The sequence below is a fragment of the Eumetopias jubatus genome, unplaced genomic scaffold (assembly GCF_037043125.1).
Source record: "Eumetopias jubatus isolate StellerSeaLion01/CBP00866 unplaced genomic scaffold, mEumJub1_p1.0 scaffold_6, whole genome shotgun sequence".
Classification (NCBI taxonomy): Eukaryota; Metazoa; Chordata; class Mammalia; order Carnivora; family Otariidae; genus Eumetopias; species Eumetopias jubatus.
Genome location: NW_028274812.1, coordinates 69,571,809 through 69,596,851, shown reverse-complemented (window position 1 = coordinate 69,596,851; position 25,043 = coordinate 69,571,809). Strand labels below are relative to the sequence as shown.

Sequence of the window (25,043 nt, the reverse complement as noted above, 5' to 3'; positions counted from 1 at the left end):
TACATTTAGATTACCCATAAAAACTTTAAAAGACAAAGTCATTCGCCCAAGCTATATATATATATATTTTTAAAAAGTTATATCAACTTATTTGACTTAAGTAAATCCAGGCAGAATAAGAGTAATACTGATAATTCTAAAGACATGTCTATTTTAATTAAACCAACAACCTTAAATTAACTTTACCGAATATTTTTTCAGATCAGGTGAACCTGAAAAACTTGGGTTAGTTTCTGAGTTTTAAAATGCCCAATTCTCATAAGTACTTGCCTTCAAACTAACTTAAATAGCTCTCCTTTACAAACTAATTTTAGCAATACTATCCAGAGGTGGAGAAAATATCTATTTACAACATACATGAACATGTATACGAATACACAAATAAGATGCAAACAAAATATTACAGGACAAATCCAATTGAGAGATTGTATTATAATTTATGGATTCATTAACTGATCATTGTTATCCAGAGTCTAATGAACATTATGGCCAAGCAGTGTTGCAAAAAAAAAAAAATCATCCTTTTTTCTTTCATAAGTTCGTAACTAAACAATTCCCCATTTTGAAGAATATAGCCCAAAGGGCTGCGTTCAGGAATCAAATTGTCATTTCCCATTTTCCAATTAGAATCCCAACAAAAGCTGCAGCAACAAACCAAATGAAGCCCCGAATGCCTCTGTGAGCACTGGTTTCTCCCTAAAAGTCGGGGCTTCACCAACTGAACCAAATGGCTTCCTAGTCAGCCTTTTCCTAATCAAGCAAGAAAAGGAGGCTAAGAGAGCCAAGCCACATGGGAGGAAGAAATAAGCTCACCAAGACAGATCTGTCCAAACCAAAAACCATTTCCTTGCCACAACAGCTAAATTAAGCACGGAGGGCTGGCAGCACCCAGTAAGGGTGGGGCCTCAGGGACAATTCCTAGGACAAAGAGCCTAAGCAGCTGCTTGAGCTTGTCACCAAATTCTCATTATCAGCTGGCGGCTCATGAACCACTGGCAAAAAGATCCTGGCTGGTTCACCAGATTGGTAACTAAACCCAAGTTCATGTGCCTGACACACAGCAAAGCCAACTGAGTACGTAGCAAGGAAAGGGGTTTACTCAAGAGGCAGCCAAGGGGCGCCTGGCTAGTTGTCCGTAGAGCACGCGACTCTTGATCTCGGGGTTGTAGGTCCAAGCCCCACTTGGGGTGTAGATTATTTAAAAATAAAATATTAAAAAAAAAAGAGAGGCAGCCAAACAAGGAGATGGGCTAATAAGCCTCAAATCTGCCTTGCAGGGGAGCAGAGTCCTGGATGTTTAAGGGAAAACACTGCAGCCTCGTTTATTAGTCTGCAGCTGTGCTTATTAGTCATGCTAACCCTTTGGTCACTGGTTTCAATTCTGCTAATCAAGCCCCAGCCTCATGGCCTCCCACTAGCAGTATAGGTCCTATTCTTACCAGTTTCACTTTCTTTTCCATCCTTGTTGACAGCCGACTTGTGAACATGCTGCATTAGTCTGAGGAGATCATGCCACCGTTTCTGCCTGTAACAGGTCTGAATGTGCCCCAAGAAAGTAAAGTTTTGCTTTTTGGAAAATGTCTGGGCAAAGAGTTCTTCAAATGCCTCCCGTAAGGGCAGCCAAATAAGCTTATGATCCACCGGTTTGTAACTGAAACAAAAGGTAAATGTAACTCACAAACTTCTGAAGTTAATAGATATTAGAAATCATGTCTTAGAATATAGGAATAGGTCTAAGATTTCATTTATTCAAAATCAGGAATAATACCCAAATACTTTTTGAAAAATCTAAAAAGTTTTATTTTTGGTTTCGTTTTTTTTTTTTAAAGATCTATTTATTTAAGAGAGAGAGCGAGAGAGCAGGAGGCGAGGGGGAAGGAGAGAAATCCTCAAGCAGACTCCCTGCTGAACAAGGAGCCCAACACGGGGCTCAATCCCAAGACCCTAAGATCATGATCTGAGCCAAAATCAAGAGTTGGCCACTAAACTAACTGAGCCATCCAGGCACCCTGATCTTAAAGTTTTAAGTTATAATCTATTTTCTTCACTCTCAGTGTTTGAAGGGCCTATACTGAAGGTAAAAACTAGTATTAGATAAATAGTATTAAGAAAAAAATTGGGGGGTGCCTGGGTGGCTCAGTCATTAAGCATCTGCCTTTGGCTCAGGTCATTATCCCAGGGTCCTGGGATCGAGCCCTGCACTGGGCTCCTTGCTCAACGGGAAGCCTGCTTCTCCCTCTCCCACTCCCCCTTGCTTGTGTTCCCTCTCTCGCTGTGTCTCTCTCTCTCTTAAATAAATAAAATCTTAAAAAAAAAAAAAAGAAAAAGAAAAAAATTGGAAATTCCTAGCGGGATAGTGAGAGGTATGTCACTTATTTTACTAACATGTTTAAATAAACATCATGTATAGTACTTAATAACTTTTTGGTCAATCTTAATAAAGTATGGTTTTTCAGGATATTTTAGAAGAAAACACAATATCTGAAATCAATTAACTTAAGCAAAGTGAGCGCAGCTCACGGCTTCTCAATTGACAGGGGGAAGATATTGCTCTTAAAGAGAAACAAAGGGAGAGGGGGAAGCAACAAAATCTTAGACATTGCAATGGTTTGTGGCCCTCCAAAGCCCAACATTTTATTTCTTACTATTTATTTTTTTTAAAGATTTTATTTATTTGACAGAGACACAGTGAGAGAGGGAACACAAGCAGGGGGAGTGGGAGAGGGAAAGGGAGAAGCAGGCTTCCCGCCAAGCAGGGAGCCCGAAGGCAGACGCTTAATGACCGAGACACTCAGGCACCCCTATTTCTTACTATTTAGATTCTCTCTTATTCTTTAATATTTCTCTGGTTGGGGAGCTAGGAAATGAATTCATATAAATTCATTCATTCATTCATTTACTTAAAGCATTAGGCTCCACATTCATTCATTCATTCATTTAAAGCATTAGGCTCCACACCCAGCGTGGAGCCCAATGCAGGGCTTGAACTCATGACGCTGAGATCAAGAGTGGGACACTTAACTGACTGAGCCACCCAGGTGCCCCTCATATAAATTTTAATTTAATATTCAGCGGGAGGGGCGATAATGAAGAGTTGAGAAACACTGCTGTAGCTAAAAGTTGCTCAAGCAGCACTAACTGTTCCCAAAAAACCTCAAGTATACAATTTTCTGTAACCTAAGATACTAAATACTATAATTAAAGGACAATGACATAAATTTCATTTCCAGGAAAAATAACTTGAGAACCGAAACAATACCAAATATGTTTCAGAACAGTCAAGCACCATTAGAGAACTCATGGACACTATTTACTCATTAAACTGTGAGGGAGGACCCATGAAACAAAGTAAAACCAAGGCCCTGATACTGAGCATCTATCAAAGAGTCTGATTCCAGACAGAAAAAGAATGAGAACTTCAAACTCATTTACACTTACCAGTAAGCACTAACACATCAGTAAAGACATTTATTTACTCTATTTACTCAACAAAAATTTACTGAGTACCTGCTAGGTGTTAGGCACTGAGTAAACAAGACCCACAAGATCCTGCCCCACTGTAGCTTACAATCTAAAGAAAGAGACAATAAAAAAATATATCTACTATAAAACATTAAGTAGTAGTAAGTGCTATGAATATAAATAAAGGAGTGGGTGAAGAAGGCACTGGTAAATTTAGATATGATAGTCAGAAAGGCTTTGTTAAAGACGGGAATTTGAAGACGGCCCAAATCAAGCAAGGAAAGGAGCTAAGCCAAACATCTGTGGGTGGCAAGCATCTAGGTGCAACATGGAAAAGTGAGTGGCTGGAACTCACTGGCAAAACCAGACAAAGGAAATTATGTCAGATAAGTGCCAGCGCCTGATTATGAAGGGCTTCAGAGGTAAAAAAAAAAAAAAAGCCTTTGGAATATACTCTAAATAGTGAGAAGTCAGTGCGAGGATTTGAGGCGGAAAGTGATGTGATTTGATGATACCTTTGAAGTATCATTAACTACTAAATGGAAGAGAGACCTTTGGGAAGTCAGGAGTAGAAGCAAAGATGAGAGACCTATACACTGGACCAAGCAAATAATGATGAACAGTAGAAGTAGTGAGGAATTAAACAAAACACATATTTTATTTAAATAAAATTGCTAGTCTAGCTTCCCCTCTTTTCCTTGGCGCTGCCTGCGGAGGTGGCAGCCATCTGTTACTGGGCATCATGGCTGCCCTCAGACCTCTGGTGCAGCCCAAGATCGTTAAAAAGAGGACCAAGAAGTTCATCTGGCACCAGTCACTGATATGTCAAAATTAAGTGCAACTGGCAGAAACCCAGAGGCATTGATAATAGGGTGCACAGAAGATTCAAGGGCCAGATCTTGATGCCCAACATTGGTTACAGGAGCAACAGGAAAACAAAGCACATGTTGCCCAGTGGCTTCCGGAAGTTCCTAGTCCACAACATCAAGGAGCTTAAAGTGCTGCTGATGTGTAACAAATCTTACTGTACAGAGCTTGCTCACAATGTCTCCTCCAAGAACCACAAAGCCATGGTGGAAAGAGTAGCCCAGTTGGCAATCAGAGTCACCAATCCCAATGCCAGTCTGCGCAGCGAAGAAAATGAATAAACAGCTTGTTGTGCACATATTTGTGTTAATAAAACCATAAAACTACAAAAAAAAATAAAATTGCTAGTCTAAAGGTGACAGTACAAATGGAACCCAAAGCTAACTGAGGCAGCAGAGTAATGATTAAAAACACACACACTCAGTACAGACTGCCTGGGTCCAAACATGAACCAGCCATTACCTTAACAAGGTACTTAATCCCCATGTATCTCAGTTCTCCCATGTGTAAAACCAGGTAATAGTCTGTGCCTCATGGTTGCTAAAAAGGCGAAGTGAGTTAACACAAATAAAGGCCTCCAGGGCGCCTGGGTGCCATAGTCCGTTAAGTGTCCCACTCTTGGTTTCAGATTAGGTCACAATCTCAGGGTGCTGGGATCAAGCCCTGCAGTGGCTTGTGGGGAATCTGTTTGAGGATTTTCTCTCCTTCTGCTCCACCCCTCCCCTCTTGCCCACTCTCTAAAATAAATAAATAAATCTTTAAAAAGTAAAAATAAAGGACTCCAAATAGTGCCTGGAACATGAGTACATATAAGAATTAGCTGTTATAATTATCAACATTATTAACTGGCTCAAGTCTATTGAATTCATGAAAAAAGCTTATTCCTACAAATTAGACTAAAAAACATTTGTTCATTTAAAGCAGAGTATAGTGGCTGAAACAGTTAAGTAAATTAAAGTCAAATTTTCATATGATGAAAAAAATGAATCAACATATGTACACTTCAGAAAGAAAAAAATTAATTGTAACACATGTACTCAGTGGAAACCAACCTGACACCTGAGAGAATATAACACTGAGAATGCATTTAAGAATTCATTTGAAAATAGTTAAAAACAAAAGAAAACAACTCTCTAAAACTGTAATATGTGAAAGAAGATAAAATAGCACATGCTGTATAACTGAAATGATAAACACTCTCCTTCATTTTAGAGTCAGGATTCCAAGTTTAAGCGTGCACTTCTGCCCCCTCTCTTCTGTGCAGATGTTTCTATGGGTAGCAAGAAAGAGGACGTGAGTTGGTGGCCTTTCCATTTCTATGAGATTTTTAATTTTCCTCCCATCTTTTTATTTCCTTCATTGCCAACTTCTCCAAGGGTCCCTCCCCTTCTCTATACAGCTGTTTCTTCCTCGGTGGTTGCCCTTCCCAATCCCCTTCTCCATAATCAGTGCTGTGAACCCATGCTCTGGGTTTTGCCATTTAGCCCTAGACTTTCTCTTTAAGGAATGGTTTTATCTGCTTCATCTAAGTCCTCTGTGTCCTCTACTCTTTTTCATAGAGTCTCATCATAAGCTCTCCTCACCAACTCTGTTGGAACTTGGTTTAGTTCTCCACTCACAGGTAATCTGAAGGACTACGTTCTGCCTACTAGAATAACAGGGGCGCCTGGCTGGCTCACTTCATCTCGGGGTTATAGGTTCAAGCCCCATATCGGGTGCAGAGATTACTTAAAAATAAAATCTCAAAAATCTTTTTATTAATGAGTTAAAAATTAAATGGATGGGATCCTGGCTGGCTCAGTCGGTAGAGCAATTCTTTTTTTTTTTGATCTCAGGGTCATTACTTCAAGCCCCATGATGGGTGTGGAGCCTACTTAAAAAAAAAAAAAATTAAATGAAGGAAAAAGATATACCAAGCCAATACTAATCAAAAAACAAGGGGGTACATATACTAACAAAGATCAGAAGGCAACCTATATAACATAGTTGAAGACTTCGATGATCTTTGAAGCTTTACTTTTATAAAGTATCTTTATTCTCAATAATCTTTTTAAAATCAATCTAAAGGATCCAGATTTGCAAAATAAATTAAGTCTATAAATTTCTTTCATTATTTTTTTACAATAGTATTTGATACATGTAAAATATGTTTAACACAAGTTATAAAACCTAATAAAGGGGCGCCTGGGTGGCTCAGTCGTTAAGCATCTGCCTTCAGCTCAGGTCATGATCCCAGGATCCTGGGATCGAGCCCCACATCGGGCTCCCTGCTCTGCGGGAAGCCTGCTTCTCCCTCTCCCACTCCCCCTGCTTGTGTTCCTGTCTCGCTTTCTCTTTCTCTCTGTGAAATAAATAAATAAAAAGAAAATAAAACCTAGTAAAACGGATGAAACCACACATCCCCAAAACAGAAATATTATCCTTTCTCTATCCCACCTCCCTTCAACTCTTGAATTTTGTTTTCCACTCCCTTGTCTTTTTAAAGTCATTTTTTAGTCTTTCCATCTTACACAAAAAAGTTCATAAACAAGGAAGTCATCCATGCATCTACAGTATGTTATATGTTAAAAGATGTGATTTATACCACTTTCTAGTAATACAAAAGTATAGGAAGCAAGGCGTATTTCCAACCATACAAAAACTGAAGCACATGTAAGTTTTCTTTTTGATAACTGATGCTAACCTACGAACAAGGAAAAATGAATATATATTCTTTTTAGCAAGTCCACTAAAACAAAATTCCAGTTACCATATTCTGATTCCAACCTTTTTATATTATCAATTGCATCAGGACGCAAATGGGCATCTTTGTACTCACTACGTTTAAAACTACTTACAATGGCTGACATAACACTACGAATTCTTAGAAGAGACAGATACAGTCCATGTTCAATTAGTACAAGACCAGACATTTGTGTTAGGTATACATAACAGGAGAATATTCCTGAAGACACATATAGATACAAAATGGAGAGAAATACACAGTAGTAGAGATATACCTAGTTAAGTAACAAATTCTATATATTAGTAAGAATACATTGCCAAGTACCTCAATGAGGGAAAGGGGAGATTTACCAAGTACCTCAATGAGGGAAAGGGGAGATTGTCAATTAACTGACAGAAACAAAATAAAAACAAAGCAGAAAGATCACTGGGGAAAAAAATAACAAAGTGAAAGTAGAATTAGAGTAAGAGAGGTAAGTCTTAGCTAATTGATCTTAGGACAGAATATATATTTAAGAGCATTAAGTACATCATTACTAATATGTATAGAACAGAATATAAGTAATGGGCAAGAAAAGGAAAAGTACCAAAGGAAGCAGGATTCAAAGTAGCACTCTAACCACAGCAAGGAGGGATATAAGACAAAGAGAATGAAAATAAAAACCGCTGTAATGTGGCCCTCAAAAAAACAGATAAATGAAAACCTTTCTGGGAGATGCCATTAAGAGCAAAAAGGACAATAAATTCTACTTTATGTCTTTAAGGATTTTTTTAAGCAATTGTTTTGAATCAATGGGACAGATTCCAATATCGCTCAACATAAACTATGCCAACAGCATCCAGCAGTTTTACGGCCTTCAGCACAAACTAAAACTGTGAACCGAACATATTCAAAAACACCAAGAGGGAAGAAGGGCATTTTAATGACCACACTGGAGTCCCATGAGCAGCATTTAACCAAGTAGAGAGCTACTTAACGTTTCAAAGATAATTGAACTGCAGGAGAAAGTCTAGCTCCAAGACACTGTGACTCTAGAATGTACGCTTTAGATAAATGACTGTACACACAAATATTAGTTGATTATATACTTGTTTTTTTTTTTCCCTCTCCATTCCAGCATGATCTTTGAGAGGAAGAACCTCAAGTTTTCTTTAAAATAAACAGAAACAGGGATGCCTGGGTGGCTCAGTCGGCTAAGCGTCTGCCTTTGGCTCAGGTCATGATCCCAGGGTCTTGGGATTGAGTCCCATATCCAGCTCCTTGTTCAGCAGGAAGCCTGCTTCTCCCTCTCTGACAAATAAATAAAATCTTTTTAAAAAAAGATTAATAAAATAAAGAGAAACATCCACACATCCAAGAGCTCCTCAATAAAGTCCAATAAATAACCTGCTGGAGTGGGGGTAGGGGTGCAAGTCTTTGAACCTTTTTCTAAGGCTAATTTTGAGCTTTAAAAGGAAAAACTATTTGTTCCTCAAGCAGTGAACACAAAATAACAAGAAAATTATTTTAAACCATACTTACCCCCCAAGCAAGTCTGCAGTGTCACTTTGTTGATTCATATTGACAACCCTCAAACGGTGGCCTTTTAAAAAGAAAGGGCAAAAGGGTCACTCTGAAAATTTCAAGACTAATTATATCCAGTGATCTTTAAGGATGTGTGGGCATAGGCATAGGGGAAATCTTTTAACGTACACTTCCTCGGATTCTCTTACTTTTAGGAATTTCAACCATCCAAAATTTTCACCTAACCCAGAAAGATATGTACACGAAGATTTATTGTGTATTATTGCTCTGGCATCAGATTAACTGAAAACAACAAAAAAATCCTTCAGTAGGGCAATGTCTATAAATGAGAATTAAATAAACATCCAGTACGGAATATTATTATTTAGCCATTAGATAGAAATGAGGCAGTTCTATTTTTAAAGATGTCCAGTTTACTTATTAACTAACTAAATGCAATAAATAGAGTATAATTCCATTTTTTCAACACAAAACGAAACTTAAATGTTTATATATTTGCAGACCATAAAAAAGTTAATACCAAGCCATTAACAGTGGTTATTTCCAGAGGGAAAAAATTACATCATTTCCAAGGAAAAAATTTCCAGTGATAATTTCCAGGTAAAGTGGAGTGGTGACACTTTTTAAACTCCAGTATTTTGTGGACTTCTTATTGGGGGGGGCAGTCCGTGTGAAATGTTTTTTTGTCTGGGAGCAGAGTGCTTCCCCTCTAAGTTACCTGTAATGTGAGCCAAGTACTGGACAGTAGAGGTTTTGCCCGTCCCGGTCTCTCCCACTAGCAACACAGGCTCCCCTTTGCTAACGCACACGGCCAGCTGTTCAATAAGAACAGAAGATGGCCTTGTAGGAGCAAAAGTGAGCTTCTCCCTGGGAAGGCGAAAACAAGTAAGCGGTCAGAGAGGGAGGCTACAAGTTTTTCTTAAGTGTTGTATTGAGGAACCAGATTTTCCAGACTCCACAAAAATGAGAAGACAACTCACAGTAGCTGTCTTCATGCTATAAAACAGATATCCTTATAGCCTATGAATTGCAGAATTCATTCATTCTACAAACATTGAGTATTTATACACCTGGTACTTTACTAGACTCTGGAGATTCAAAAGACCAATAAGATAAGACATTATCTGTACTAGCTATGTCATCTTAGGCAAATTACTTAGCCTCTCTTAGCCTTGGTTTCCTCACATGTAAAATTTGGATCAGAGTTACTAATTTGTGGTGGGTTGAATAGTTTTCCCCCAAAATTCATGTCTACCCAGAACTTATGACTGTAACCTTATTTGGAAAGAAGGTCTTTGCAGATATAATAAAGTTAAAATCCTATCATATTGGGTTTAAAGATGAGCCTTAAATCCAATGACTGGTATCCTTACAAAGTCAGAGAGAGATTTAGAAACACAAACACACACAAGAAAAAAGATATGACAATGGAGACAGAGATGGGAGAGATGTAACTACAGAGACAAGGAACACCAAAGATTGCTGGTAGCCATCAGAAGCCAGGAGGAGGCAAAAGCCTTCAATGGAAGTGTGGCCCTGCCAACATCATGATTTCAGACTTCTAGTCTCCAGAACTGTAAGAGAATAAATGTCTGTTGTTTTAGGCTACCAAGTTTATGGTAATTTATTATGGCAGCCATAAGACACTAATAAGTTAATTCATAAAATTATTTTAACCACTACATGAGAAAACATATGCAAAGCACTTAGCACAATATTAGGCGTATAGTAAGTATTTAATAAATGGTAATTAGATCTCAGAATCTTGTAAAATTCCAGCCTTCAAGGAATTAACAGACTAACATTAGGATCTCATTTGACTTCCAAGTGAGGCTTACTTTGCTAAATACAGTAAAGTGAGTAAAATAAAAAATACATCTTTGCTAGTCCCAAGTCCCTAATCACCTTCATCATCTCCTTCACCTATTAACACCTAATTTCACAGAATATACTTTAGAAAAGCACTGCTTCTTACCATCCTGCACAGTGGAGAGACCACCGTTCATATACATTTTGCTCGGACATAAGGGGCTGGACTAGTCAGTCCTTCTATCATGTTCCTAATGCCCCACAGTCCCAGACTAGTTGAATGTCTATTTACCTCTGTATGTGGACAGCCTCACTTTGTTTCCGTAGAAGCCGCACTCGACCCACTTGCACATCTAGTTCATTGATCACAATTTCCGGTTTATAAAGCTGACAGAAGAATTCGGCCTATGGGAGGGGACAGAGTAAAATTCTGTATTGTCTTAAAAAAAAAAATTCTACTATGCTCTTCAAACATGTCCTTATCCCTGTGGCTTACTGTGCCCCTCTAATTAGCCCTTTACTAAGAAGTACTTTTTACGTCCAAGATAGGCAAGTTAGCTTTAATTATGTCTTTTTTAAAATTTTCTGAATTTCTAATGATTTTTAAAACATTGATCATGAATGCTTCCCTGTAATGGGTACTTTTTATTCATTTAAATAAGCCCATACCTGCCTATATCCAAAGTGAACACACTGACAAATTCCAATAGCAAATGAACAGAAAGTCCTACTCCTAAAATTTACAAAAAAAAAAAAAAAAAATCAGTGATTTTTCTTCAGCTATGCTTTTCTCTGCTTTTGATTCTAAAATAATAGAGGAAACAGTGACTTGAATGAACCATGGTACATCTGAACACAAAGAGAAGCTGTGACAGATGCTTCCAGGATATTTGGCCAACAGCCGTTCCTCTCTTATCCTTGTCACCAACCCTAAAAACTCAGATTTTGTTTAGATTTAGGACAGGAATGAAAGGGGCAGCAAAGTTTTCAGGGAAACCGAATCTCTCTTCAACCAAAGGGGATAAATATTGATCAATCTAACCCAGTTGTGATAGTTTCATTTTTTTTGCCTACTATATTTATTTAAGCCCCTTTAGTAGGTGTTGTCACCTGCAGCTAAAATCATCCCAACAGTTTCAGAATCCTAAGGAGCACCTCTATTTCACTTCCTGACATAAGGTTTTTTGAGTCCTCATTTATTTGGGAATGCCAGGTATCTGCCACAAATGGGCCTCAGACATTTCTCTAGCTACCATCACTACTGCTGAAAGGCTCTCTCTTCCAAAAATAGATACTTTGAAATAAAACAAGAATGGCAAAATATTAAAAATGTCAGCAATGAACCTAAGTACTATTCTTTGTGTACTATTCTTGGTGTCCATTGTACTATTCTTGGTGTCCATTGGTACTACTCTTCAATTTTTCTCATGTTTGACATTAACGAGAAGTTGGAAAAAATCTAATCATGCATAAAACTACAGACAGAGGTGTTACTAAAACAGTTCCAGTCCTGAGTCCACAATCTACGGAATAACACACTCATTAAAACACTGGAGAAAATAAAGCATGCATGTGATATAAGGCACAAGATGGCTCACTTTAACAATGTAGAACACATCAGAACTACTTATCTAAGAGATAGTGAGAGCTTTATGTTCATGAAAGGCAACAATGAAACTACCAACTTCACAGAGGAAGCAGTTATTGCAAAGGAACCGTTTCCAGGTAAGGACCAAAGACTAGCAAGTAAAATAAATATCCAGCTTCCTTTCAACAAAGAAGTAAAAATAGCACTACATACCTTTTTCTTGGAAATGTTCAATTTGCTTCCAATAATTTCTGCCATTTTCAGTTTGCTTGAATGCTTAGAAAGCATTGCTGTGAAACAGTCCAGAGCCTATTAAAATAACCAAGGTCATTGCCAATTGATTTTTTTAAATACTACATTAATAACAGAGCACCACTATCCTGGACACAAAAAGAACAAAAAACCCAGCAGGAACATTTCTGTAAGACTAAGGAGAGTAGAAATAAGGTACCAGCCCTAGACTCAAGGACCCTACCATAATAGAGACAAGGTACAAACAAATGTGAAGGCTTTACTATCAAAATATTGGTCAATTAGGGAAAAAAAAATAGGAAAAGCTTCATTTTACAGGGTGCCTGTGTGGCTCAGTTGGTTAAATGTCTGATTCTTGGTTTCAGCTCAGGTCATAGCTCAGAGTCCTGGGATCAAGCCCCACGTTGGGCTCTGCGCTCAGCAGGGAGTCTGCTTGAGGACTCTCTTCCTCTCCCTCTACCGCTCCCCCCTGCCGCTCACTCTCTCTCTCTCTAAAATAAATCTTAAAAAAAAAAGCATCATTTTACAAATCTGAAAAATAGAATTAGAGTTAATCATTAGGTCTATGGTTTCATGGGGGAACTAACTCTTAAACCATGGAAGTAACACCAAAAGATAACTTTCTAGCTGTAAAGGAAAACTCCTGATGTGCAATAAAAAGATCACATCATCATTACCCTAATCCAGTACTCAATTTCAGCAACTACTGATAGGCCAACCAGATATGTGTCTTTTTTTTTTTTTTTAAGTAAAAAAGTGGGGCTTAAACTCAAGACCCTGAGATCAAGAACTGAGCTAAGGTCAAGGGTCAGACGCTTAACCGACTGAGCCACCCAGGCACCCCCAGATATGCCTTCTGATGTAATGAAATATACAGTTTATATCACCACCGAAAGTAAATTCTACCCAAAAAAGTCTGAATTTGAATACATTAAGCATTTTGCTAAACTTCTATTATTTACAGGGAAGACAAGAGCGAAAATGAGAACAGAAAGGATACCATGAATGTGGTAAACAAAGAATACATTTGATTCTGCTACCACCAAGTGTAAACTATCAATAAACTTAATGTAAACATTTAAAAAAAGAGAGAGAATTTATCCAGTCCTTGTCCCTAATACCTGGCACAGAGCTTCAAAAACCCTTGGAATTACCAGGAGTAAGAATTATCTTTTTTTATTCACTAGGGCCCTTTTGGACCATATTGAGTTTATTAAGCTAAGCAAGGTGACTTTCGATGGGCCTTTAAGTGTTTAAGAGAGGGGCTGGACAGGCCACAAAGACCAAGCACTGACTGAGAGGGTTGAAACTTTCAGCTCCACCTCTAACCTCTGGGGAGGGAGGAGAGATTAGAGATTAAGCTCCATCATATAGCCAATGACATAAGACCTAATGCTGGACATCCAAAGCTTGGAGAGCCTACTTGTTGGTGGACATAATGATGTACCAGGAAGGTAGCACACCCTAACTCCACAGGAACAGAAGCTCCTGTGCTCAGAACCCTTGGAATTTTGTGTCTTCCATTTGACTGTCTTTAAGTTACATCTTTTATAATAAACCATAACCTGTACTGTAAACATAGTGCTTTCAGTGAGTTCTGTGGGTTGATTATTGAACCTGAGAAGATCGTGGGAACCTCTGAATTTACAGTTGGTAGGTCACAAGTGTGAGTGGCCCCCAAGCCTTGCAGCTAGAGTCTAAAGTGGGGGTAGTCTTGTGGAGGACTGAGCCCTTGAAACCATAGGGTCTACACTAACTCCAAGTAGTATCAGAAGTGGTTTGAATTGCAGAACACCAGTTGGTGTCAGAGCGACAAAGAAGCAACCAGATAAAGCCAGAAAGTGGAACATTTTGAAAAATTGGTCTTATCTTTTCAACAAGGTAGCGCTTGCTTATAAAGGGGGGAACCTGATACAGTAAAAGCATTCTTAAACTTATATGCATAGAAAAAGATCTGGGGGCACCTGGTTGGCTCAGGTGATAGAGCGTTTGATTCTTGATCTCAGGGTCATGAACTCAAACCCCATGTTGGGTGTAGGGATTACTTAAAAATAAAATCAAGAAAGAAAAGAAAAGAGGGGAGGAGAGGAGAGGAGAAGGGAGGAGCGGAGAGGAGAGGAGAGAAAACAAAGGAGAGCGAGCGAGATCTGGAGGGATAAACACCAAGGTGTTAAAAGTGCTGGGGAATGTCTAGATGCGGGCTATTTTTATTTTACCACTTTGCTTTCCTATATTTTCCCATTTTCAACAATACATATATATTGTTTCTATATTAATAAAATGCCTGTACACAAATGTTCAGAGTAGCATTACTTGTGATAGCCAAAAGGTGAAAACCACCCAAATATCCATCAATGAATAAGTGGATAAACAAAATGTGATATATCAATACAATGAAATGTTATTCAGCCATTAAAAAAGAATGAAGTACTAACTCATGCTATAACATGGATTAACCTCGAGAATATGCTGAGTCAAAGAAGTCAGATACAAAAGTCACATATTGTATGATTCCACTTATATGAAATATCCAAAATCAGCAAATCTATAGACAGAAAGTTATGCCACAGTTTTATTTCAAAAATACAAAACAAGGTTATCTCTCAGAAAGATGAGAAATTTAGGAGAATGAGAAAGCAAGTTCATGGGAGTGAAGAATAAGATTCAAGGACTGGCACACAGCATTTCAGGGTTCAGCTCACTTCAAGTGTAAACTCCAAATGTGGTTTCTATCTGCTCAAAGTAACTTTGCCAAACACTATGAGACTGGAAGCCAAATTGGATCACTACTCTCCTCAATCCCAGCTGACAGAAACCAGAACACTTTATTTTTTATTTTTTTTTGAGAGAGAGAATGCACACACATGTGCACACAGGAGGGGGAAGCAGAGGGAGAGGAAGAGCGAGAATCCTAAGCAGGTTCCATGCCCAGGGTGGAGCCTGATGTGGGGCTCAATCTCACAATCCTGAGATCATGACCTGAGCCAAATGCTTAACCAACTGAGCCACCCACGTGCCCTTAGAAACCAGAACACTTTGTAATCAAAACTGGTCACTGTTTTAAGAGCCCAGAGATCTTCAGACAGTACCACTTTTATTTTTAAGCAAGCAGGAATAAATCTCTCCCTGTTCTCACTGAATATGACAGACTTGTAATTCAATGGGGTTTCCTTCCCACACAACACATTTTTTGCCCAAGCCCAGCATATAAGGCTATACTTTGTAACCCCCACATAAATTTCTCTGGACTAAAGCAAAACACCCTACTAAGCAAGTGGAGGGATCAAATACAACTCTATCAAACAGACTATGAAATTATATGTAGAAACAAATACCGAGCATTTTTTTAAGCAGGCTCCATGCCCAAAATGGGGCTCGAACTCATGACCCCAAGATCAAGAGTCGCATGCCCCACTGACTGAGCCAGCCAGGTGCCCCTAATACTAAACATTTTAGAAACATTTTATATTTTACAACATTATTAACACCTGGGAGATTTTCTTTTTGTTTTATCTTTAATTTCAGTGTCTGTTTTACTCTATCTAAACTATACTTATTGTAATTCGTAGTAACCTGTTTCAAAACCAAAAAATTTATTATGCTGAATTAGTTTTAAGACAACATTAATTCAGTTTTAACTAGCTAGGAATAATAAACACAAAAGAAAAATTCTGATAGCTGCCAAGAGACAGAAAATAACAATGAAAATCAACAGCCTTACATAGTAGAAAGAAAACAAACAAGAAGACTATCTTACCTCTTGAAAAATATTTAAGGATGCTGATGAAGACAGACTGTCAAAACAATGGACAATCCTATTACACCAATTCAGTAGATCCCTTAAAAAAAAAAAAAAGCAAGGAAATAAAAGACCACAGGCTAAAGACATCAAAAGCATCAGAGTTAAATTTAATCCACTTAAGTCTGGGGAACACCTAACAATGAAGTCTTTCTGTTTCTCTGGCATTGTAAAGATAAATAGTGCAGGGAAAAGAGTAAGTGAGGGGTCCCACCTACCAGTAAGTGACCTATCGCACATTTTACCCCAATCCATGCCAGACAAGGATGGGGGTTGGGCAACTAACTCTCAGGGGAGTTGCCCATTCCTAATGCTCACTTCTCAAAGGGCAAATCAACCACCGAGAAAAGAAAGCAAAGCAGAACTTACTATATACAGCAAAATCCAAGGGTCTTATTTAAGACCCCAACTGTCACAAAAGAAAAGCTAGTGAAAGAATTATGTCGTAAGTAATCTCAATCTTGGCTTTTAAAGTTATTTTCCTTCCTCCCTCCCTCCTTACTTTCTTTCTTTTAAGTAGCCTCCACATCCAACGTGGGGCTTCAATTCATGACTCTGTGATTAAGAGTCAGATGTTCTACTGACTGAGCCAGTCAGGTGCCCCCAAAGTTATTTTTTAAAGCTAAAATAGCATTACCTTTATGAACCTTCCTAATCGTTAACTGTAAGGTCTGAAAACAGGATCCAACACCATGAAGCAGTCCACAGGTCTAATTTCAAAACCGGACCTCTCTTAATCATTCAGTGCTAGCTGCTAAGAACTTTTAAGGGAAGCAAATTTTAAATTATTAACTCGAGGGGCACTTAGCTTGCTCAGTAGGTGGAACATGCGACTCTTGATCTTGGGGTTGAGCTCGAGCCCCACGATAGGCGTGGAACCTACTTAAAAAAAGAAATAAATTAAGTATCAACTCAAAAGTGCTTAATCCAGTACCTTAGAGACAATTCTCTTCCCTCAAGTCTTGGTCTTCTGTTTTCTCTTCTGGCTTCTGAAACTTCCTCAGGTGCCTGTTCACATGTAATAGAACTATCACTGCCAGAGAGATGTTTCTCTCCAGTAAGTTGGATGTAAATGTCAAGCAGGTGATCAGTTACTGACAAGAGGCTGGGATATCTGTTCTGAAGAACCTGACAGAGGAAGGAAAAAAAAGCAAAGAAAACTTAGCAGCAGACACAGTGATTTTTTTTTTTTTTTTTTAAAGCACATGTAAGAGGAGCCTGGGAGAGGGTGAAGCAGCTCCCCGCTGAGCAAGAAGCCCCATGCAGGACTCTATCCCAGGACCCTGGGATCACGACCTGAGCCAAAGGCAGACGCCCAACCGACTGAGCCACCCAAGTACCCCGATCTTTCTTTTTTTTTTTTTTTTAAAGTAGGCTCCACACCCAGCATAGAGCTCAACACAGGGCTTGAACTCATGACTCTGAGATCAAGACCTGAGCTGAGATCAAGAGTTCGATGCTTAGGGCGCCTGGGTGGCTCAGTTGGTTGAGCGACTGCCTTCGGCTCAGGTCATGATCCTGGAGTCCCGGGATCGAGTCCCACATCGGGCTCCCTGCTCGGCGGGGAGTCTGCTTCTCCCTCGGACCCTCCCCCCTCTCATGCTCTCTCTCTCTCACTCTCTCTCTCAAATAAATAAATAAAATCTTTAAAAAAAAAAAGAGTTCGATATTTAATCAACTAAGCCATCCAGGCACCCCATTCAAACACAATCTTTCTAGGCATAAGATGACTGGAGTTGGCAGCAACAGAAATGTAGTTCCTTGTGCTCCCCATGAGATCAGCTTAGGAGATTATTTTATTTCCTAAATAATGAACCTAAGAGTTTTAGCCACGGGTCACTTATTCAGGAGAGTGTTATTAGAATTTATGAGTAAGTCCAGAAGCTTAAGAATAAGGGAACTCTTCAAGGTAAACTATCTAAATGTGATATACATCATTTAAGTGAGGGGTGAATTCTCCTGTTGTGCTTCCTGTGAGCGGAATGACTCACAGTTGCTCGTGGCAGGAGTGGAAAGATGGAAAGAAGGAGCAGTCAGTGATGTTCTCATCCTTTCAATCCCCAACAAATCACACCTAAATGTGAACTTAGGACCTCTTCTTTAAAGAACAGAATGGCAATTTAGGAATGAATACTAAACATTGAAATTTCGACAACTGCAAAAACAAAGAGCTGCACAATGGCAGAGCAATACAACAAACACCTAGTGCCAGGCGGAATGGATCCTGGGGACAAAGTGGTGAACAAGTTACTGGAGGAACTATTGTTGAGGGCAGCAAAATGGGGACAGACAGACACAGAAATAGACAAGTGGGAACTAGAGTGAGCTATGAAACTCCTAAGTCCAAAATAGGCTGCAAACTTATAAAATCACACTGGTAAGAAAAGGCTTCTGGGAGATTACATGGTCAAGCTTTTTCCAGTAATACAGTGAACTAGACACCCTGAAAACCCCTCTGCTTATAACACTTAAAATGCTGGATTAAATATTTGATAAGGTTGTCTTGTGTCACTTATTTATCTAAAAACTTACACAAAGAAAGAGCAAAGCATCCCTCCCATGCCTGTATAATCACTGACGGCATTATTTGCTATGCTCCAAGACGAAATGTTGCAGAATGGGAAGCTTTCCAAGTGAGGGGATAGATATAAGGGGAAAGCGGGGGTTAGCAAGGTAAAGAGAGGTACACCTCTTAATGTCTGAGGATAACCAGCGATACCACAAAGTGAATCAATGTAGAAAATCTAAAAAATAATTAATCTCAATTTTCATTAATACCCAAAACAAACTGTGCTGTTGAATGTGAAAGACCTTAGTTACAAAACAACTTAGTAAATTTTTAAAAAAAAGATCTTTGGAAACAATTGAGGAAACTTGAATATAGTCTGAGAATTAAATGGTATTGAGGCATTACTGTTCATTTTATTAGGTACAACAAAGTCATTGTGATTATATATGAAAATGCCTTTAAATTTTTAGAGATGCATTAAGTATTCAAGGATGAAATGTTATGGGGTTTGCTTTCAAATATATTGGCAAATAAAAAATACTAGATGAAGTTAATGCAGTAAAATGTTAGTACATTAACTGTTAAATTTAGGCTGATGAATATTTCGGTGATTCATTATACTATTTCCTCTCTTTACATGTATATCTGGAACTTTTAATAATAAAAAGTAAAAAAGAAAAGCATCAATACTTTCCCACTGATAACCACATACCTCATTCAGTTCTGTCTTATCCATGTTATCCATGTGAATTTTCGTCCAATATTTGTCTAGCAGAGTAGCATGACTATTTAGAGGTCGATACCAATTTCCTCCACAGCTCAAGAGCCTATATTTCAAAATTTAAAAAAAGAATTACACAAAACTCCCAATTTTAACCTTTAATCATGCCTCTGGGTAGCCCTTGCTAGACATTATCTCATATATGAATAACACTCACAACCCCTTCTGTTGCCAGATACCAGTATGTCGGGCTCACAGGGCAGATGATAAATGAAAGGCTGCCAGTTAACCTAAGTCTGACTCTTTTCCTAAGGGTATATAATAGAGCTTGAACCAAGTTATTTTCTAATTACTGTAAATGATTATATTAGGTGTTTTGATCTTAAGAGCATGTTTCTCTTCCTCAAAACACAACTTCAGGAAAGAGAAAACATAATCCAAGGCCTATAGCCTTAAAAATAAGTTCAGTGCTTATTACCAAAAGCTACAGTACTCAAAATTATTAAAAATTTCAAGAAGGAACATTCATTAAACATATACTCTGGCCAAGCCACAAGCTTACACCTAGACCACTTAATGTAATGCTCACAACTTTCTGAGGAAATGGTACGCTACTTTTCTTCTTATGCATAAAAAGAATACTGTCCCCTGATCACTCAACTATGACTACAAATGTCAGAGCCAAGAACTGAATTCAGATTTGCCTGACACCTTTCTACGATGGAAAATTCATGTTATTATAAAATATAGACATGGACATATACTAAGTTTGCTTAGGTTTTATTCCTTTGTCGATGCTTATATTCAATTTAAAATAGGAATGAAGGGGAGTGCCTGGGCAGCTCAGTCGGTTAAGTGGCCGGCTCCTGATTTCACCTCGGGTCATGATTTCAGGGTCCTGGGATCCAGCCCCATGTAGGGCAACACGCTCGGCAAGGAATCTGCTTAAGGATTTTTTCTTTCCCTCTTCCTTTGCCCCTCCTCCTGCTCATGCATACACGCTTTCTCTCTAAGATAAATAAATCTTGGGGCGCCTGGTTGGTGCAGTCCATTAAGCAGCCAACTCTTGGTTTGGCTCAGGTCATGATCTCAGGGTAATGGGATGGAGCCCCGCGTTGGGGGTCCATGTTCAGTGTGGAGTCTGCTTAGGATTCTCTCTCTCCCTCTGCCCCTCCCACTCGTGCGCTCAGTCTCTCAAATAATTCTTTAAAAATAAATTAAATAAATAAGTACATAAATCTTTAAATAAAATAAAATAGGAATGAAGGGACATCTGGCTGGCTCAGTCGGTAAAACATGCAACTCTTAATCTCAGGATCATGAGTTCAAGCCCCATTTTGGGCACAGAACTTACTTAAATCTAAAATAGCTACAGTAATCAAGATAGTCTGATACTGGTGTAAAGACAGACAAATGAACAATGGAACAAAATAGAGTCCTGAAATAGGACCCAGATCTTTTAAAAAATAAATAAATAAAATAAAATAGGAATGAAAACATTGGATCTGTCATCAGTTCCAACTGATCTTGCTTTAAGTGGGCCCAGAAAACTCTACTCTAGGACTTTTGGACTCAGTACTCTAGTCTGGGGACTTAGAAGGAAAAGGCTCCATAGTGGGAAGGTTAATAGGACATACCTCCTAGTTGCAAAGAACTGAAATCCAGGAGCCACTTTCAGACAGTCACCTCGGCCAGGAATCAAGAGCTCTCCATTCTCCAAGAGAGGGATCAGCACAGAAACCTAAACCACAAAAACCCACTGATAAAACTATTAAGGAAGAAGTAACAAAAAACAAACAAACAAAATACCCTCTCTCCAAATGATGAGCACATCCTTATATATATATTCACAGCATGAACTGGGATCAAAAGGCAGATGGGAATGTCTGATCCACTTACATTCCAACAGAACGATTTATTCATTCAACATTCACTAAGTGCCTTCTATGGACAAAACCAAGCCAGACACTAAAAATCCAGACATGATTATCACTGGATTTCTAGCCCTATAAAACTGAGCATTATGACCCTAGAAATGATGTGTCAACTAGACTCAAAAAAAGGGGGGGGGGCGGGGGAACCCTAGAACATGGTAATCAAACTGGGAGGTCCTGTCTGGGCCAATAACCTCATTACATCTTTACTTCATCAGATTCTAAAATCATCACAATACACATGTATTTATAGCCACTCCTTCCCCTTCATATTTCCCTAAACCTACACACACACTCACTCATTAGTCTCATCCAAGAGGGGAAAGTCCTTATGCAGGTACTTTAGGGTTCATGGTAAAAAAAAAAAAAAAAAAAAAAAAAATTAAAACCAATCTCAGGAAAATCTGTCCAAAGGAAAAAAAATTTCATTCTGCAATACTTTTTTTTGTCATACTTTACAGAATATAGAGGAAACATGGACTGCTTGCATGCTATTTTGATATACAAAGAAAAATAATCAAAACGAAAATATACTGAATGTATAATGAAACAAAGACAAACATGCTCTTATTATATCCTCTCTTCATCTGTCCTCAGCCTGCTGTTCTACAGATGCCATAGCTGGGAAGCAGAGTCTCAGAGTTTTCAATGTATCTGTAACATGGGTAAGATGTTAAACTATTCTTGGAAAGGTTATGAAAATGATCACATATCCAACTATAGTTTTACCTTATCCACATAGGGTACATTCCAAGACCCCCAGTGGATGTCTGTAACTGTGGATAACACAGAAACCTATATATACTATGCTTTTTCCTATACATATACACCTATGATAAAGTTTACCTTATAAATTGGCAAGGTAAGAGATTAAAAAGAGTAATAAGATAGAATAATTTTAACAATATACTTGATAGAAGTTATGTGAATGTGGTCTCTTTCTCAAAGTATCTCATTGTACTGTACTCACCCTCCCTGTGGAGATGTGAAATGATAAAATGAATACGTGACACGATAAAGTGAGGTGAATGGCTGAAGCATTGTGATGTAGTATTAGGCTACTACTGACCTTCTGATGATACATCAGGAGGATCATCTGCTTCAGGATCACGAGTAACCATGGGTAATTGAACGGCAGATAAATGGGGGCTACTGTACTCAGTGAAACAGTACCAGCAGAACTTTATCAATTTTCTATCAAACAAAAGACCAGCTAAGTAATCATACCTCAAACCAGATAGGTAGGTAATCATGAATGAGCATCTCACAAAACATACCGTCTCTAATCAAACACCTAAGTTATTTATTTTTTTTAAAGATTTTATTTATTTGAGAGTGAGAGAGAGAGAAAGCATGAGCAGAGGGGAGGGGCAGAGAGAGAGAAGTAGACTCCCAGCAGAGCAGAGCCCAACGCAGGGCTCAAACCCAGGACCCTAGGATCATTGAGCCACCCAAGCACCCCAAACACCTATGTTATTTAAATTATCTCCCCAAATTACTATTAACAAAATGCTCTTCAAGGCTAGGAAATCAGGGGCACCCGGGTGGCTCAGTCAGTTAAGCCTCTGCCTTCGGCTCAGATCATGATCCTAGGGTCCTGGGATCAAGCCCCTATAGGGCTCCCTGGGCTCCCTGCTCAGCGGAGAGTCTGCTTCTCCCTCTCCCTGTGTCCTCCCCCTCCCCAGTACTCTCTCTTGCTCAAATAAACAAATAAAATCTTTAGGGGAAAAAAAAAGACAGGAAATCAGCAAATAATTAGTGAAATGACATACCACATCTAAAGGGGCATAGTCAATATCCTCCAGAAGGATCCAGTGTCCCTTTGTGGCTGCCTGTGTGAGAGTACCAGGTTGCCACACAAACTCTCCTGGGACATCTGTGCAGCGATACATTCCCAACAGCATCTGCAGGAACAGGATAAAGTAATTACTGAAACCACACATCTAAGATGCCAATGCCACAGCCTTTGATTAATTTTGTTAAACTTCTATATGGATATAAGCAGGCACCTGATGTTTTTACACCATGGTCCCATCAGTTATGAGAAAGACCAATAACTACTCTCATTTTCCCTTAGCAAAAAGAATACTTTAACGCAAACATTTATAAGCATGCAAACCCACCAAAATTTGCTGTTTCTTAATTACCTTACTGTCAGTCTGATCTCCAAGCTGGACTTTAAGAAGTTGAGGGGGTTTCCGTCTACCTGTCATTGCACCTAAGTGTTCAACTAAGGAAGTTTTGCCACATCCTATTGGTCCTTCCAACAACACAGCATTCTGAGAAGCCACTGCCATAGCCAGCATCTGAAGATTTTTGCAGATTGAATCAACCAGCACGTAAGACCTAAAGGCCAGCTCCTGTTCACGAGAAGAACTCCTATTACTAGCCTAAGGAGGCAAGTGAAAAATAAAAGGCATGTCAACAGTCTTTCCTCCAAAGGGCACAGGTAAATTCCTACAACATTTCCACTGACCTTTACATAAACCTCTAAATAAATTAGTAGTACCAGAACTACAGTAACAACAGGTATGTTATCCAAAATAAGGATCTTTTTCCTTTTGACAGAATTTGCTAACAAATGGATGGAGAGTCTCCCAAAGTTTGAGAAGCCAAAAAAGTTGACACACAAAGGGTGGGGGCAAACCTCATCTCACGACTGAATTTTTATTTGTTTTTCTTCCTCTCACAACATTCTAGGATTTCATATCTAAGATCAAGAATGCACATGATATATTTATCAGTCAGGGAAATATGGACACTAAAAGGATACTTTGTATTATAAAAATGTTATATATTTTTCAAGTTTAATAAAGAATAATGGCTTTTTTAGGCTATTTTCCTTTATACACATAGACTGAAATATTTAGGCATGAAATGATGTGGTATCTGGGAGTTGCTTCAAATAACATGGTTTGGAGAGAATGTGCAGAACTATAAATGAAACGTAACTGATCATGAATTTATAATTACTGAAACCAAGTGATGGGTACATGGGGATTCATTATACTACTATTTCTACTTTGGAATATATTTGACATTTTCCATAACAAAAAGTGAAAAATAATAATAATAGTGCTACCAATATGTTTAGTGGGTATAGAGTTTCAACTCTGCAAGATGAAAAAGTTCTGGAGTTTTTTATAAAACAATGTGAATATATTTAACACCACTGAAGTGTAAAATTAACTGTTTAAGATGATTGGGGTGCCTGACTGGCTCAGTTAGTATAGCATGTGACTCTTGATCTCAGGGTTGTGAGTTTGAGCCCCACATTGGGAGTAGAGTTTACTTAAAAAAAAAAAAAGGTTTAAATTTTCAGGGTGCCTGGTGGCTCAGTCAGTTAAGTGTCTGCCTTTGGCTTAGGTCATGATCCCAGAGTTCTGGGATCAAGTCCTGCATCGGGGTGGGGGGGGGGTCCCTGCTCAGCAGGGAGTCTGCTTCTCCCTTTCTCTCTGCCCTTTCCCCTGCTCATGCCCTCTCTTTCTCTCAAATAAATGAATAAAATCTTTAAAAAGTTGTTTTTCAAATAATAATGTACCCAATATAACATAGGGAAAAAGGTCTTTTAGAAAAGTGGAATTTTAAGAACTTTTAAGGAATAATAACTTCTCAAACATGGCTAGTCCCCTATAGATATGTAAGGACAAAAAGAGTCAGGGCTGGAAGTTCTTTTTTTTTTTTTTTTTTTGTAAGATTTTATTTACTTATTTGAGAGAGAGCACAAGCAGGGGGAAAAACAAAGGAACAGACTCCCTGCTGAGCACAGAGCCAGACACAGTGCTGAATCTGAGAACCCTGAAATCCTGACCTGAGCCAAAGTCAAATGCTTAACCACTTAACTGACTGAGCC

The 25,043-nt window shown here is 38.6% G+C and overlaps 1 protein-coding gene and 1 pseudogene across 1 annotated transcript in view; one reads left to right on the top strand and one right to left on the bottom strand.

Annotated features, from left to right (window-relative positions):
* Positions 1-25,043, bottom strand: part of MDN1 (midasin AAA ATPase 1) — a 157,813-nt gene that overhangs the window by 115,932 nt on the left and 16,838 nt on the right. Inside the window, exons 6-16 of the mRNA XM_028108025.2 lie at positions 23,338-23,580; positions 22,963-23,094; positions 20,894-20,997; positions 19,248-19,362; positions 16,961-17,154; positions 15,985-16,066; positions 12,189-12,284; positions 10,680-10,792; positions 9,297-9,445; positions 8,576-8,636; positions 1,440-1,651 (exon numbers count right to left, since the gene is read on the bottom strand). Coding sequence (XP_027963826.2) covers positions 1,440-1,651; positions 8,576-8,636; positions 9,297-9,445; positions 10,680-10,792; positions 12,189-12,284; positions 15,985-16,066; positions 16,961-17,154; positions 19,248-19,362; positions 20,894-20,997; positions 22,963-23,094; positions 23,338-23,580 — 1,501 coding nt within the window. The remainder of the gene's footprint in view (positions 1-1,439; positions 1,652-8,575; positions 8,637-9,296; positions 9,446-10,679; positions 10,793-12,188; positions 12,285-15,984; positions 16,067-16,960; positions 17,155-19,247; positions 19,363-20,893; positions 20,998-22,962; positions 23,095-23,337; positions 23,581-25,043) is intronic.
* On the top strand, positions 4,191-4,610 carry LOC148164086 (large ribosomal subunit protein eL32 pseudogene; annotated as a pseudogene).